This window comes from Polypterus senegalus, chromosome 5 (assembly GCF_016835505.1).
Source record: "Polypterus senegalus isolate Bchr_013 chromosome 5, ASM1683550v1, whole genome shotgun sequence".
NCBI classification, from domain to species: domain Eukaryota; kingdom Metazoa; phylum Chordata; class Cladistia; order Polypteriformes; family Polypteridae; genus Polypterus; species Polypterus senegalus.
The window spans coordinates 2,005,091-2,022,200 of NC_053158.1; the positions used below are offsets into that span (position 1 = coordinate 2,005,091).

Below are 17,110 nucleotides of genomic sequence, written 5' to 3' on the forward strand. Positions count from 1 at the left end.
GGGGTTTATAATTTTCCTCTTTTCCCTGTTTGAGTTTTGAGTGAAAACCCCCATTCCTATTTTCCTGCTCTTTCATTTTAGGGTAAGGTCCTTGCTGATAGTGTCTAATTATTTGAATGTTCTAATGATAGTAGGCTTCTGTGGAACTTTTGGGACTTGGACAAGAATCTTAATATTGTGGCACCCCTCTACAACTTTTGGGACTTGGACAAGAATCTTAATATTGTGGCACCCCTCTACATTTTTACTTTCTCATAGGGAAAGTATTGTAATCGTCCAAAAATTCGACCTTGAAATTTTGATGAATCTCAACGTTTTAGACCTCCCTGAGTCTGATTTTCTTTCACGTAGGGAAAGTATTGTAATCGTCCAAAAATTAGATTTCAAGATTTTGATGGATCTTGACATTTTAGAACTCCTTGAGTCTGATTTTCTTTCTCGTAGGGAAAGTATTGTAATCGTCCAAAAATTAGATTTCAAGATTTTGATGAATCTCGACATTTTAGACCGAACCCCGAGTCTGAAAATACAATTTTTTGAATTATGTCTTTGTGGTTTTTGTGTAAACACAACATGCATACCGATATTAGGTACAAAACATAGATTTGTATCAACTTTTGAGCTCTTTCCGCTAACCAGAAGTGGTACGTTTTTATTAATTTATTAGTCTGACTTCTTGAACTTTACTTTTATAATAACTGTTCAATATATTATTAATTTGATTTGATTTGTTGCTGATGGTTCTTTAATGTACATCATATAACAATATAATCATTGTCTTGCGGTATATCCGAGTATACGAGAAAGTCGAGGGGAGAGCACTCCCGATTTTTTTCAGCCTGTACCAGCCATGATGCCCTTTCGGTGGGTTTCTGGTGCAGCCTAGTTTTGTATTTGCATACTGAAGTCTTTTTTTGTGAGTTTACAGAGCTGGCAATCGTAACCCATGTGATGGACTAGTGACCTGTCTGTGGTCGTTTCCTGCTTTGCTGGGATGGGACTATGAGGGTTTGAGAATGTTGTGTTGTATTTTAATTATCGTTTTTTTTTATATTTGTTTCTTTACTCGACAATTTTATGTCGGATTATCACGATAACGAGATGCATGTGTTTTTGTGTGGTGCTATTTTATAGAGGTATACACATGAAATTCTATTCGCTATATGCGTTTATTGTTTTTAATTTTATCTTCCGTTTTTATCCTTATCTCCATTTGCTTTGGGTGAATGACAGCCATTAGTTGATACGCCAGACAGACCAATTGAATCCACTGGTAACAGTTCTACCAGTCTGTGTGAATTCTAACATCTGTCCTCTCTTAGGTGTACAACGGCCTGCTGGGTAACTCACCGCAATTAGCCAAGTTCTGTGGCGTCGTAAACCCCGGCACTCAGGTGAAGTCTTCTGCAAACACGATGATGGTGATATTTGTCACTGATGGCTCGGTGTCCTCGGGGGGATTCACCGCTGACTACAGTTCAGAGGAGGATGCAGGTATGAAAAGCCTTTTTATGTTGAGTCAGCCTCAGGAGGTCCGGCTGCTACGGGACAGCGACTCATTTCACAGTTCGTGGTCTTATGTAACGACTCGCTGCGTTCATCTCACGGTCTAATAAAGCTGTCAGGGTGCTGGTACTGGAACAATGGGCAGTGCATGTAGACACCACACACACCGTGCCCGGGTTGACCCGCTGGCACAGACCCAATCACATTACAAATCTGTCAAAGGGCTAATCTTGTATTCGCCATGTCTCATTGTTCTTGATATATTTTTGGGTTCAAACCCACCACTGAGATGCAAAAACGAGCAAAGCAGCTCACCAGCTCACCACACACAAGGCAGACATCCCTCCGTTGAGACGAGCTAAGAACATTCTAGATTGTCATTAAAATGGCAGACAGCTGTTTCAGCTCCTTCTTGAGCTCATCAAATTCCATGTGCGGTCATCGCCTTCCTTAAGAGGGTGTGATGCCCTCATGCCTGTAGCCACGGGCACCACCCTCTGATTTTGGGACTCTTGACCGAGGTGGACCAGGCTGAGTGAGCAGACAATTTAGAAATGTGCAGAATGAAACAATTACCCTCCTTAGCATTTAACCCAAGTGTGACTCAGGCTCAGAAAATATTTCTGGGCATTTTACCACACTACGGTAACTCATCAATATTCATGAGTGGGGCGGAGCTTTCAAACAAAGCACAATGGCAGGTAAGCGAGCCGGAAGCTGGAAAGCAGTTTAAGAACAGACTGAGACTTGAACCACTGGCCGAATCAAGCGACCGTGACGATAAAGTGAATTGGCCTACAGATAATGAAACTGATGCCTAAGGCAGTGAGTGACCAAACCGCCATGATGTGCCCGGTGAATTCACTGTGGTGCGAGCAGGTGCATGGCAAAAAGACAAAATGACTGCGATCAAATAAAAGGAAAAGCAAGATGGTAGCCCCCTAAACACTCGTCACAATGCAGCGACTGTCAAAGTTCCCATCGGGGGACATGTGGCCTTGCGCTGTGGTAGCCTGCAATAACACGAGGGACGCGTTGAGTGTGTGGATCAGGCGCCGATATTCTACCCTCTTGTTTGTGAGAAACACAAAATAGATAAGAAAATTACGGAGAGAAACACGTGTCCTGTCCCGACTGTGACATCGGTGACCATCTCTAAACATGTTACACAAAGGACTTCAGTACAGCAGTATGGAGGAATATTTCGGACAAAATGAAATAAATAAATAAATATAAATAAATAAGCAACGAAAAACATATTTCGTGACACATTTATTTATTAAGGCTCTCATTTCATGACACATTTATTTATTTATGCTCACATTTCACAGTACTTTTATTTATTTACGCATTTATTTATTTATTTCATTTTGTCGAAATATTCCTCCATACAGCAGTGAACACTTGACAGTCCTATCTTATTGTATTTTAGCATTTACTTGTTTTTTTTATGCATAATATATTTAATTTAAAAATCATCAACATTTCTGAGTGGGGTTTAACAGATCTTCAAATGTGCAACAGTGCATTTAATAAATGAGTTCAATAAACACGCTCATAAAATCGAGCCATTAAAGTCAATAGTGTCCTCGGGTGGTAATAAATAAACCCAATACATTGTGGACACCAGGGGGCGCTCCAGCTCCCCAAACACCCAACACAAGCAGCCCCAGAACAGTTTAAAGGCCGAAGAGTCTTTTATTTTATTGTGGGAAACTCTTCCCTGTAAGCTTTTCCCACCACCACAGCCACAAGTACAATAAAGCACAGCACAGCGTGGCTCCTTTCTTGCTTCCTGTCACTGGTCACTGCCTCCTCCACCCTTCCTCACATGCGTTGCCCACTTTCTTCCCAACTCTGGACCATCCATGTGCGGTGAGCAGCTCCTTTTATCTCCCACCCAGGAGTACTTCCGGTCCTCTGTAGGTCCAAAAGCCCTTCCAGGTGAGATGGAAACCCTAGGAAGTAGGGCTCCCCAGTCCCTGCAGCACCCCCTGCTGGCACCCTTGGAACTCAACAGGGCTGAGCTGAAGAACTCCATTTTCCAAGCTGCCCTCTGGGAATCTGAGACACCGCTGCCACCCAGGGGGGCTGCTATCTAGTGCTCTGGGGGAGATCATGCCCTCTGCACGCTTTCTCCCCCAGGTCCTTCCATCTCATGGGCATCTTGGATTGGTAAGGATGCGGGCCGTTTCCCACAGCATACATTTAAAATCTCTAAAAGTTGTGAGGTAAACTCTCTTAGTTCCTATTGCTTTCTCTTTCTCACTCAATCCAAATATGGAGCCCACCACATCCTGAACTGCCACCTCAGCAGGTCTCCACAGCTCCCCTTGCCCTTCAAATGAATCCTTTAGCACCCCACAAGCTCTTTTGGCTTCTCTCCATCTCGTCGGCTCCACAGCTCAGCAGACTTGATGCCAGCCTTGACGTGGAGCCCCGCAGCAGCCCTCAGTCCTGCGCTCTTTAAATCAACCCACATGCTGCCCGTGCTGTCCTCTCTCATTTTTCAGGGTACCTCTCAGACCACTGATTTCCTCAAAGAACAAAATTATCCCCCCCGCCTACACTAACTCGCCCTCTGTAATCCAACAAGTGGCTCAAATAATGCCACCTACTTACAGCGCTGTCATTTCCTTTGTCAAACTACAACACTCACTCATGTGTGCGTCTGTCACCAATGAGATTCTGCTGTCAGGTTGTGTGTGCAAACAATTCAAACCAATAAATCAAATGAATAGAACGCCACCCTCAGACTTGTCTTACCACGGGGGGATAGGAGGTTAAGTGACAACATCCAACTGCAGATGTCAAAAAGCAATAAATGGTTGCTGTCCCTGAATATTGCCACCAGGCCTCAATTTAGTGACACATGAAGTTCTCCACAGGTTCAGATGGTTGGCCCCCTAAGTATTTCCTGCCCAAACCATCCCATAAGTGGATGTCACATTTCCTTCATTTTTTGCACACTAACTTCAATGTATGGTGGTTGTTTTGCAGTCTGCGGAGGCCTCCTGGACAACCCCAATGGAGGGAACTTCACTTCTCCGGGTTACGACGGTGTGAGCAACTACACTGACCTCCAGAGCTGCGAGTGGACCATCGAGAACCCAAGCCCCATCAACTCGTCCATTTACATCAAGTTTGACGACTTCCATCTGGAGCATCACCAGACCTGCATCTATGACTACATCGAGTTTCGTCTGGGTGGGTCACCGTTTGACAGTCTCATTTGTGACGGTTCCTGTTAAAACTGCAGAACAGACACGTCCTCTTTAGGGCAACGCTATCTTCACTGGCCAGGGTGTGACGTGCATCAACTTTACTTTCTACACACTTTGTTGTGCTGTGAATTTCATTATAGATAGATAGATAGATAGATGTGAAAGGCGCTATATAATTTAGATAGATAGATGTGAAAGGCGCTATATAATTTAGATCGATAGATAAATAGATAGATAGAGTGAAAGGCACTACATAATAGATAGATAGACAGATAGATAGATAGATAGATAGATAGATAAGAAAGGCACAGATAGATAGATAGATGTGAAAGTATATAATTTAAATAGATAGATGTGAAAGGTGCTATATAAGATAGATAGATAGATGTGAAAGGCGCTATATAATAGATAGATAGATAGATAGATATGAAAGGCACTATATAATAGATAGATAGAAGATAGATAGATGTGAAAGGCACTATAAAATTTAGATAGATAGATAGATAGATAGATGTGAAAGGCGCTATATAATTTAGATCGATAGATAAATAGATAGATAGATACTTTATTAATCCCAAGGGGAAATTTACACAATTGATAAATTGGCCATTTTGCCAATCAGTGTACGCTCAATTTGAGAGGTTTGCTGATTATAAAAAGCCAAAACTTGACATCTCTCCTTCATAGAAGTATTCAGAGCCTGCTTTGTGGCAGTCCAAGCTTTGCCCACCTGGGTTTGGCCAGTTTATCCCATTCATCCTGGCAGATCCTCTGAAGCTCCATTAGGTTGGATGCTGCGGTAAAATGATATTTTGTATATAAGTTGAAAAATATTTGATATGCCTTTATTTGTAAGTCAGGCAATGCAAATGTAATATTAGTGTTTCAGGATTTCATTGATGAGAACAGCGGTGCTTTGATGTCTAACTAACCAAACTGCCATATTAAGGCCATAAACCTACAGTGGCTGGCAGGCTTCAGCTAAACAAATGGTCTTGGGGGCAGGCGTTAAAAGACTGAGCATGTGCCCACCATTGGTCTGAAGTATGGCTGTTTTGGGATTGGGTTTGAATCAGAAGGCCATTCTCTACCACTCCGCACTATTGACTTAACCCTCCCTCCCACACACACACCACGGCCATGAAGAGAACACCACAATGTAGAGTACAACTCGGCAGCCATATTGGCACAGGCCAGCCTCTCCTGTAGAAAGCCGACTAGAAATGATGAATTGACCAGCAGACATTTGAGTAACTACAAGTCTGGGTGCCGCTTGAAACTCCTGTACACATCTAGCAATTATCAGGGTGTATGTTTACCAGTATTCACATGTACTTTGCCTCATTATTAAGTGTGACCGTGGTGAGGTCTGCGGTAGGAGTGACGGAGGTGGGATCACATCAGGGATTTGCTCTGAGCCCTTTCTTATTGGCAATGGTGATGGACAGGCTAACAGACGAGATTCGGCAGGAGTCCCCGTGGACTGTGATGTCTGCTGATGACATTGTGATCTGTAGTGAGAGTAGGGAGCACATTGAGGAGACCCTGAAGAGGTGGAGATATGAGAGGAGAGCAATGAAGGTCAGTAGGACCAGCAAGACAGAATACATGTGTGTGAATAAGAGGGAGGTCAGTGGAATGGTGAGGATGAGGGGAGGAGAGTTGATGAAGGTGGAGGAGTTTAAATACTTGGGATCAACAGTACAGAATAATGGGGAATGTGGGAGAGAAGTGAAGAAGAGAGTGTAAGCAGGGTGGAGTGGGTGGAGAAGAGTGTCAGGAGTGATTTGTGACAGACGGGTATCAGCAAGAGTGAAAGGGAAGGTCTACAGGATGGTAGTGAGACCAGCTATGGTATATGGGCTGGAGACGGTGGCACAGGAGACAGAGCTGGAGGTGGCAGAGTTAAAGATGCTAAGATTTGTGACAAGGATGGACAGGATTAGAAATGAGGACATTAGAGGGTCAGCTCAGGGTGGATGGTCAAAGCCAGAGAGGTGAGATTGTGTTGGTTTGGACATGTGAGGAGGAGAGATGCTGAGTATAATGAGAGAAGGGTACTAAGGATAGAGCTGCCAGGGAAGAGGAGAAGAGAAAGGCCTAAGTGAAGAGAGGACATGCAAGTGATGGGTGTAACAGAACAAGATGCAGAGGACAGAAAGATATGAAAGAAGATGATCTGCTGTGGCAACCACTAACGGGAGCAGCCGAAAGAGGAAGAAGATTATTATTTTATTAATATTATCAATAATGCATTTTTAATTTGTAACTTAACTCATTCTTGTCTTTTACTTTGTCTTATTGCCTGATGTTATAGATGTAGTAGGGAAGTTGGGGAGAAGTGCTAAAGTACAATACCTCATAAACAGATGTGAGACATTCTGATAAAGTCAACCCCAGGGGTCCCCAACTCCGGGCCTGGAGGACCCCAATGGCTGCAGGTTTTCATTCTAACCCCTTTTCTTAATTTAGTGACCTGTTTTTGCTGCTAATTAACTTCTTTTGAATTCATTTTAATTGACTTGCTTTTTAAAGATTTGTTCCCCTGATTTGCTTCATTTCTTTCCTTAAACGACACCCAAACAGAAATGAAATGTGAGGTGAGGGAGCCAAGAGAAGATCAGCTAAGTCAGGGCCTCAAACTCCAACTAATTTCACTCAAAGCAGTTGCTTAATTAGGCACCGAGTCGTGTCATTAATTAATCCCGTTCTTTAATTCCATGGCTTGTTGCTTCCCTCATGGTGTAATACCTGACATTTTAAAAACTGCTGATTTTTTCTTTTCTAAGAGCACTGGGGACCTGAGCAGATTGTCATTCCTGAGACCTTCATCTTGCTTTGTTTTCAGATATTGTATGACGGACACCACTTGTTTTTGGCTCCTTTTGTATCTCATTATTGTTTGGCTGCTAATTAAGGAAAAAGTAACAATTAAGGCCGGAGTCTTCAAATAAAATGAATTCAAAAGAAGTTAATTAGCAGCAAAAACATAATTAGGAAAAGGGTTAGAATGAAAACCTGCAGCCACTGGGGCCCTCCAGGACCGGAGTTGGAGACCCCTGCTCTACACAATAAACAATAATATAGAACTCTACCAAGACAATACAGATGTGAACTGCCATCGTCAGGTCTCTCCACAGATGTTCTATGGGGTTTAAGTCTGGGCTTTGGCTGGGCCACCCCAGGACACTCAGAGACTTGTCCCGAAGCCCCTCCAGCGTTGTCTCAGCTGTAATAATGAAAGGTGAGCCGTCGCCTCAGTCTGAGGGGTCTGACACTCTGGAGAATGTTGTCTTCAAGGACCTCTCTAGATTCGATTTCATTCATCCTTCTATAAGTGGTGAGCAGCCGTCCCTGTCCCTACCACTGACAAGCCCCCCCATGGTGTCAGGCTGCCACCACCATGTTACACTGGAGAAACGGCATTAGGCAGGTTAGGAGCAGTTCCTGGTCTTCACCAGATATCGTGCGTACTTAAAGTTCTAACTGCAAACTTTCATTTTTGTCTCATCAGATCAGAACACGTTTGCTCTCAGAGTCGTTTAAATGCCGTCATATGTCTTTTAGTCACATACCATCTCCATATTTATTTATAATCCAACGTTTGTCTGTCTGTCTGTCTACTTAACGCTTTTACTTAACGGATTTAGATCCGTTTTTTTTTTCTATAATTTGCTTGAACTTTCCGGTTGATTTTGCACCCTCTCTCATTGCACTAAGTATCATAGTTCGCTTGTGGTAACGATTTATTTGTGCAAATCTGAGAGAGATGCAGCGAGCCGAGGGGAATGGGGAGGTACCTCGGGGTGTTTACCTTACCTCCGCTTAGCTAGTGAACAAGAGAACTACTTCACGGATTTAGATCGTTTTCTTCTAGAATTTTCTTGAACATTCCTGTTGATTTCACGACTTCTCTCATCGCGCTAAGTATCATAGTTCGCTTGTGGTAACGATTTATTTACGCAAATCCGAGAGAGACACTGCGGGCCAAGGGGTGGGCCAAGGGGCGGGGAGGGCGGGGCCCTCCTCACTCACACGCCTCAGGGCGTATCTTACCTCTGCTTAGCTAGCAAATGAGAGAGCCACTTCATGGATTTAGATTGTTTTTTGCTTGAACATTTTGGTTGATTTTTTGACTTCTCTCATAGGTCGTTTGCAGGAGTGATATATTCATGCTAATCCGAGACATATGCTGCAAGCCAAGGGGAGGGGGAAGCGTGATGTCAGGATTGGGGAGCCGGGCGGGGCCATCCTCACTGTCCTGTTTCACGTCTACGTGGGCGGAGCCATGGGGGATGGCTAGTAAACACCTAAATGATGGAGTACTGCTACAGTCTTCTGTCAGAGTCTCCCATCACAGCTGGGGACTTATGAAGTTCTGGCCACTGAGTTCTTGGCCACCTCTCTTGATGAAAGGCCATCTTGCTCCATTACTGAGTTTGGCTGGACAGCCAGCTCAAGGAAGAGTCCCAGTACTTCCAAACTTCTTCCATTTCACAATTTTTGAGGCCACTGTGTTCCTGTAGAAATGGTTTGATCCCTTTGCACTGATCTTTGCCTAACCAATATTGAATCATGGAAGCCTACAGAGAGTTTCTAGGATTTAGAAGGGCACACGTGTACCTGTGTATAGAAGGTCCCACAATCCACACTACATATGGACTGATAGAAGAATGCAAGATTCTGTTGTGACATGAGATGACCCTCATGCTGTTTTCTTTGTAGATAATTCAGACGGGGAGTTCCTCGCAAGGTTCTGTGGAGAACGCGCTCCTGACATACCTCTGGTGACCTATGCGTCTCGCATCTGGGTGCTGTTCCACAGCGACGAGCTGGTCAACGACATTGGATTTTTAGCCAAATACACATTCACAGGTAATCCAAGTAATCCAAGTGAAACAGATTGTCTTTCCGGGTGCTTTGGGGTCTTCTTTATTGTCAATTATTCGTATTTTTTGTTATGTATTAAAAACATTTACCAAAGGTGACTTCACAAAATTCCTCTCTACATAAAGTGCCTTGGAGTTATATTGTTAAGAAAATACAGGAGTACAAGAAGGTGAGTCCTGAGAGTTCAGCACATCCATTCTTTGATGTGGACATCCCGAACCCTTAACAAGAGGAAGGTTGAGCAACCAGGTGAGCTACCAGGATAACCAAACCTGTACAAGCAGAACATCCCACCTAAGTGAGCCCCACTTAGTGCACTCAGTGCTCAATTTAGGGCCGTTATCTCCACCAGTCCATTGTGTCTCCGTCCACGTCCCCTTGCACTCGGTAGCGTGTGTCACACACAGAATGAGTTGCACAAACATCAGGGGTGAGAGGAGGCCACCTTGCCTGACACCCACTTCAACCTTGGAGTCTCCTGTCCACTGATTCCTATGAATGACTCTGTGCTCTGATTAAGGTCTGGGGTGTGCCGTTGTGTTGGGAGATCTTCCACAGGGAGGACTGATGTAGGCTGTCCACAAACACAATATGAAGCGTTGGACGTTCCATTGTCCAGGTATACAATACAACACAATACCATTTATTGTTGTGTGGTCCAAAATCACCCAAGGAGGGCCGCAATGGGCTTTAACAGACCCTGCCTCTTGATAGCCCCCCAGCCTTGACTCTCTAAGAAGACGAGAAAAGCTCCCAAAAAACCCTTGTAGACAAAAGTCAGTTCAAAGAGAGACCTTTGACCTGGTAGGGTGGGCATGCAGTGAGTGTCAAAAAAGGGGGTCAATACAATAGAATACACAGAACAGAACACAAGTCATCCTCAATACAATAGAATAGTGCAATAGAAATATTACAAGTACAGACCAGAATTCTACAGTCGATGATATCCCATAATAGGAGTCCTGGAGACCTCGGCCATCAAGCTGTCTCCCCTATTGGCTATTCCACAGCTGAGTCAGTGCTGGGCCAGCCAATCCGATCAAAGATCCCCTCTACCTGATGACTCCAGTGATCCCCCATCAGGGAGGCAGAACAATTTGGCAGGTGGGCCATGGCACCAAGTGCCTTATTTGAGTACCAAGAAGAGGAACAGAATAGGTGAGGGTGAATAACAAATTCTAACAATCATATTACTTAATGTTTTAGTGCAAATGACAGTCTGCACAATTAATCAGCAGCTCTAGTCAGGGTGTGCTAAACTGAAGTAGTGAGTTTTCAGCCGGGGTTTGAAAGCTGAGACCGAAGAAGCATCTCTTATAGTAGCAGGCAGACCAATCCACAGTTTAGGGGGTCCTGTACTAAAAGAAATATCTGGTGGAGGACAAAGATGTGGCCCACCTAAGATCCTCCTTTAATGAATCCAGCTTGTTCCTCACAGACTGTGGTTTCCACTGCCACCAAAATGCTGAAAGACTTGGATTTAATGGAAGGCCTTGCTTGGTGTGCTATTAAGCAGATGCCAAGACTCACAGCAGAAGACTGAAAACCTGGTCAAAACAGCCAGAACTAAAGGTCTCAAAGTCAACACGAGGAAACCCCATCAGCTAATGAGGTAGAACACCAGAGTGGAGGTCTTAGTGGAAGTCCAGAATTCCAGGGTGGAATTACAGTGAATGGTAGAGCGTTGGAATAGGCAGAAGAGTTTGAGTAGCTGGATACTGTCAAAGTTCAGGATGGGAAGAATACCCTTTAACATTGACACATGTGTGGGGTCAGCACAGTAACAGGAAGGAGACCACTGAGTTACACTTCTTCAATACCTGTCAATTACAGGAGAACGTGATTAGTGGGCCTCTCTGATGTGCTTGCAAGTTACCGATGAGCGGACCCTCAGAATGAGAATTCTGCTACACTCAATTATACTGATTAAACTTGTGCAAAAGTAACAGTGGAGTGGTCCACAATTAAGAGACCTTATTTAAAATGCTTCTAAGAATAGACGCCATTCAATATAATCAACTAGTGAAAGTCATGTTTAACAGTAAAGTTACGACGAATGGCGACTGCCAGCCAGGAAGTAGCAACAGAATTTGCTGAGCCAATCACGTCTTTGTTAAGCTGAACAACATCTGGAAATCCAACAACCTGAGTATCCATACAAAGATCAGAATATTGAACAGCCACGTCCTCATCATCCTTCTGTATGGCTCAGAATGCTAGAAGACCTCCACTGAACAATCTTGAGGTGCTCCAGCCGTGAAAAGTGAGGATCTACTGGGCAAACCCCATCTCAAACAAGGACCTCAGGAACAGGACCAGTATGAAAATGATCTCAGAGGTCACACAGTTGTATTGATGGAGATGGCTGGGTAAAGTCCACTGAATGCCATGCATCTCCATCTTTAAGGACAGCCATGTGTGGGATGCCACAACAGAAAAGAAGCCGAGGCAGACTTAAAGAAAGCTGGTGTAGAACGATGGAAACAGGACTCAGAAGCCAAGACCATACTCTCCTGGCAGCATTCACTGCAGCAGATGAAACACACACACAGTAAGTGGTGCTCCCTTACCATTGCCTCCACCTCAAGACAGTGCACAGAAAAAACAAATGAATTTCCACCAATCAGAGCCGAGCACTAAGTACCAGATTCTTATTTCCACCACTGAGAACACAGTAAAGTCTGAAGGGCTGCTTTTCCACCAATCAGAGATGAGCACTGACTTCCTCCGTGACTTTTTTTAGGTGAGGTCTGACTAGTCTTCTCCAGTAGAGGTTTCATTGTGATTTTACAGCCAGATGCTTTTCCTGATGCCAACCTTCCCCTTTTATCTGTGCTTGAGACCAGCTCCAATATGAAGGCTGGGTTAGTTGAGTACCAATTACTGGATTCTTATTTCCACCAATAGGAACACAGTAAAGCCTGAAGGGCTGTTTTTTCCACCAATCAGAATTAGGCACTAACTGTCAGCTTTTTTCTCGACCAATCATAATTGAGTACTGGCCGTAGAGTTCTTGTTACCACCAACTAGAATTAGGCATTGATTTGAACTTCTCAGTGACTGTCATTTCCACCAGTCGGAGTTTAACATTAGCTGAAGGGTTTTTTAGGTCCTCCAATCCAATGTGCACTGGCTGAGATGCTTTTATTTCCAAAAATAAGATTTAACTTCTGACTAAAGTATTCTTATTTCACAAACTACAGATGAGCAAAGAATGATAGGCTCCTATTTGGACCAATCACAACTAAGCTTGAACTGAAGGCTTTTGTTTTCACCAATCAGAGACAAGTGCTGACTTATTTTCCACCAATCAGGGCTGATCACTGGCTAATGCACTCTTATTTCCGCCAGTCAGAGTTGCTCACTGACTGATGGGCTCTCATTCACTTCAACTAGACTTAGTCAATGACTGAAGGCTGTTCTTTCCACCAATCAAAGTTGAGCACATCCATTTATCGGTCTTCATCGTACTTGCCTGATCCAGTTCAGAGTTGTGAGGACTCCATCAAGAATGTCTGTAGTAGGTGGACTTGTAGATACTTAAAATGTATGTGACAGGTGTTTGGTCACACTTACAGGTAATCCAACCTAGACACTGTTAAAATATCCGACTACCCCACCCAGTTTCATGAAGAGATTGGGAACTCTTGAAATTTACCGATAATAGCACACAGGTTTGTTTAAATTGGGTGGTGAGTAAACACACAGTAATTTCAGGAAAAGCAACACTAACTTCTATTACACAAGACAGTATAAAGTACATTAAAAAGATAAAGAAACATAGCCAAATCTAAAAATATCAAGAACGAAATTCCTTAAGGAAAACACACAGTCCACACTCTAAAAGTCCATTAAAAACAAGAATTGGAGGATACAACCTTTAGTGGCGCAGAGTCCAGTTTGTGCACGGTTACCCCAACAGGTAATCGTCCAACTGTCCACCGATACACTCTGTTCACCGGACACTCGTTTCCCAACAGAAGTTTTGTCAAAATCCTGGAATCCCTGTCAGCATCTCCTCGTCGTTCGTTTTTTCCACTCTGGGCTCCTTGTGTTGCTGAGACCTCGGCACGCCCTCACTTCTCGTCCACCAGCCTTGCTTGGTCCTTTCATGCAGCTTCCCTCTCCCGCTGGACCCACAACCGTCTCTTTGTGGAGCTGTCTCTTCCTCCCTCGCTGTGAATTTTGCTGTCTGTGTCCCTCAAGTCGCACCAGCCACATACCCCAGTCTGCCAGCGAGCCCCTGTGCTCTGTGCCAGTGTCTTGGCAGCGTTCTCAGTGGACCGTCCCTCTCCCTGCCTTCTCCTGCCCAGAAGTTTAAATCTCCTTCAGTCCCTGCCATTATCAGTTCTGGACAATCGGTTTAAACAATGGCACATCTAAATTTCCTGGGTTTAACAAATATTGTCAACACAAGTTAACAAAATGTATTGTTAGCAACTATCAATGAGTACACACATGCTGATTAGAAACCAAAATTCTCAGACATGTTAATTTCCAAGTGAGGTAAATACAAACCTTATCCAAGGAAGGAGCAGTTCTGTTATCACAATTTTGTATTGTTTGTATATTTCACCAGTTAAAACGTCAAAGTGGTGATTCTTATGCAAGACAGCAAATACCGATATCCTGTAGACAACCATGACAACAATCAGTAACGGGATTACCCAGGAAATTCGCTTTTCAACTTCTCACCCCAGTCCAGACAATGGGTGCCTATTGCCTCTTCATCTGCCGTGTTTTAAATGTAATATTTACATGTTCCTTTGCCTAAGAGACAAATAGAACCACCCAGTGTACAAAAAATGTCCCCCTCTGACACTTGAGGTTTGGCAGATTATGATGCCTGTCGATAGGATACAGATTTGTGGAAACTGAACATCTAATGTCCTGCCTTGCACCTAATGCTAACAGAATCGGCCCAAGCTCCCTGAGGCCTGGAATCAGGTTAAGCACCTCTGAGAACATCGGGATAAATTGTTATATTATTATATTATATAGTGGTGGAGTCTGGAGGAGGAAAGAACTACCTTGAATTCCTGTCCAAAACCAAAGGCAACTGCATATAAATGTTAACTTAAAACTGGGGAATATAGCGCCCCCTATATGTGGAGTACCAGTACAAAGATGATCTGCTCCAATGAATATGTATGGCACACTTCTAGAGCACTGTGCCCAGTTTTAATCTCAATTTTATATAAAAAAAAAAAAAAGACACAACATATCTAGAGGAAGTCCAGAGAAGTGCAACCAGACTGGTTCAGGACCAAAGAGTGTGAACAAAGAGGAGAGATGGAAGGAACCGAGTCTTTTCATTTAAAAAAGGGAGATTCAAAGGTGGCGTGAAAGAAGTTTTTAAAATTATGAAGTGAGTTAGTGGGATGAATTCCAACTGTTCCAGTAAAACGTGTCCTTCAGCTAAAGCCCAGGGAGCAACACTTGATTCTACTCACTGGTAATATTTCTGAATCCGGAGATCTATGGATACCAAGAACAAATCAGTCTGTCTACCCTCAGTAAGTGTCATGGCTCTGATGTCTTCCAGATTGTGGAGGCCTGCAGACTGGTGAGAGTGGAGTGGTGGCGAGTCCTGGTTACCCCGAGCAGTACAGTAACGTCCATCGCTGTGCTTGGCTGCTGGAGGCACCAGAAGGTCACACCATTAAAGTAAGTCCATCCTTTTGTGTGTCTCACTCCCTGGTAGGTCTCCACCTTCCAAACTTCAAAGGGTCTGGAATACGAGCCATACGTCGCTGTCACTTTCTCAGAAGCAGCTTGACTCTCTGTCCATGAAGCCTGGATGTGCTTTAGCTGGTCCATTTCATGCGTGTGATGCGTTCTTCACATGGTCTTCTTTATCAGGGCTGGCTGGCTGGCTGGCACTGTGGGGTTTGTGTTGTCGTCTCAAAGCTTTGGCAACCAACCTTGAGCTCCCTGTTGAGGTTTGCTTATTCTTCATAGTGTCTGATGGGAGATTCAGACCTGAAGGCTTCCAAGAAAGCCCGTTATGATCCCCTTTCTTGCTATCGTCTATGGGGAGGAGCAAAAGCTTTAGATTCGTCAAAAAATTTGGATCTCTGGTTTTTCTATGGCTCTCGATATTTTAGGGTCACCTGATTCCAAAAACATTGATATCTCGATGATGGGTGTCTGTCTGTCTGTCTAGATGTCACAGTTTCTTTGGGAGAGTCTCGATCTTAAAACGTCTGGACAGAAAAACACCAAACTCGAAACTTCAGCCTGTTATGAGAGGACGATATGCCGATTTGTTTTTGAGCTAAATCACGCAAGAGAAAGTGGAATTCGAGAGGAACCCTCAAGTACTGGGATTCTGCAATGAATTAGGAATTCTTCTCGTCAGTTGTTATCGTAATGACATATTTTAAGGCGGAAAATAATGACTAAAATGTTGTAAAATAGTTTGGCTAACTTGATTCTTAGGGCACAAGGCCTACTGACGCTAATGTCCAAATTTTTTTAAATTTATTTCCTTATGGGTTTTTTTCCATTTATTTCATGTCCTTCATGCCTCTTTGAAGGTTTTGGAATACGGACAATCCATAATTAAGGTTTATTTTGTGTCAAAGACAATCGTTAAGTTAGCTCAAATATTTCACATCTCATCACAACATGAAATGACGAAGAATGACTGATAGCAGGTTTTATATGTTTTAACGACCCAGGTGATGGATTTAACTCTCAGGGTTGGTGGGAATTGGCCCTTAAAAGGACCATTGGTGCCTTTGCTGTTGAACCCGCTGCCTCCATCTCGGCTGCACTCTCCAGTGTTCTGCAGCTCCTGGTTAGTTCATCCCACACTCAATGTCGGCTCCGCTCACCTGCGGTCAGCTGTAACACCATCAGCCGCACTTTCCTGAGATCCATGAGCTGATCCAAAGTCACAATCCTATCCAAGACTTGCCATTGGTCACATTTTATGATTTCCTGTCAAAATGAACTGCAAAAATGGGTGCAGGCCTCAAAAGAAAAAAAAAAAACCATAAACCCGACCAGCCCTTCACCTAAGTCTGACTCCCCAGGGTAGTTTTCACTACAGGTGGCCTAACCCAACAATTCAACAGGCAGGCTTTGGCCTTCACAGGCCCAAGATTTTAAAGTTCAAAACTAAAATTAAGAGAGGCAGGTAGAACCCCATCAGACCTCAGGATCAAAATGACAGAACAAAAGTCCCTTTCTCTCTATAATATTAAAGACGTTTTCTGTTGTGTCCACGTTATTCAGCCTTGACCACGCCCCTCCACACCGCCCGCCCAATCATTACTCCTGCTGCGCACGTCCTCTGTCCACACCGCTAACTCACCTTTCAACACAGTCGGTTACAATGGCAAGGCAGAAAGGCAAGCTATCTATTCAAGGATGTCGAATTTTAGATCTCGATAGAAAAACAGGAGGAAGAACTGATAATGAACGTCAAAGGATAGAAAATGAACAAGAAAGAGCTGCAAATAATAGAAATCAAGAACAAAGAG

General features: G+C 43.7%; 1 protein-coding gene across 1 annotated transcript in view; it reads left to right on the forward strand.

The window, feature by feature from the left end:
- The window catches only part of cubn (cubilin (intrinsic factor-cobalamin receptor)), a 279,179-nt gene that overhangs the window by 202,981 nt on the left and 59,088 nt on the right, over positions 1-17,110 (forward strand). The window contains 4 exon segments of the mRNA XM_039754274.1: positions 1,323-1,494; positions 4,507-4,713; positions 9,456-9,605; positions 15,166-15,287. Of these exon segments, the coding sequence (XP_039610208.1) occupies positions 1,323-1,494; positions 4,507-4,713; positions 9,456-9,605; positions 15,166-15,287 (651 nt within the window).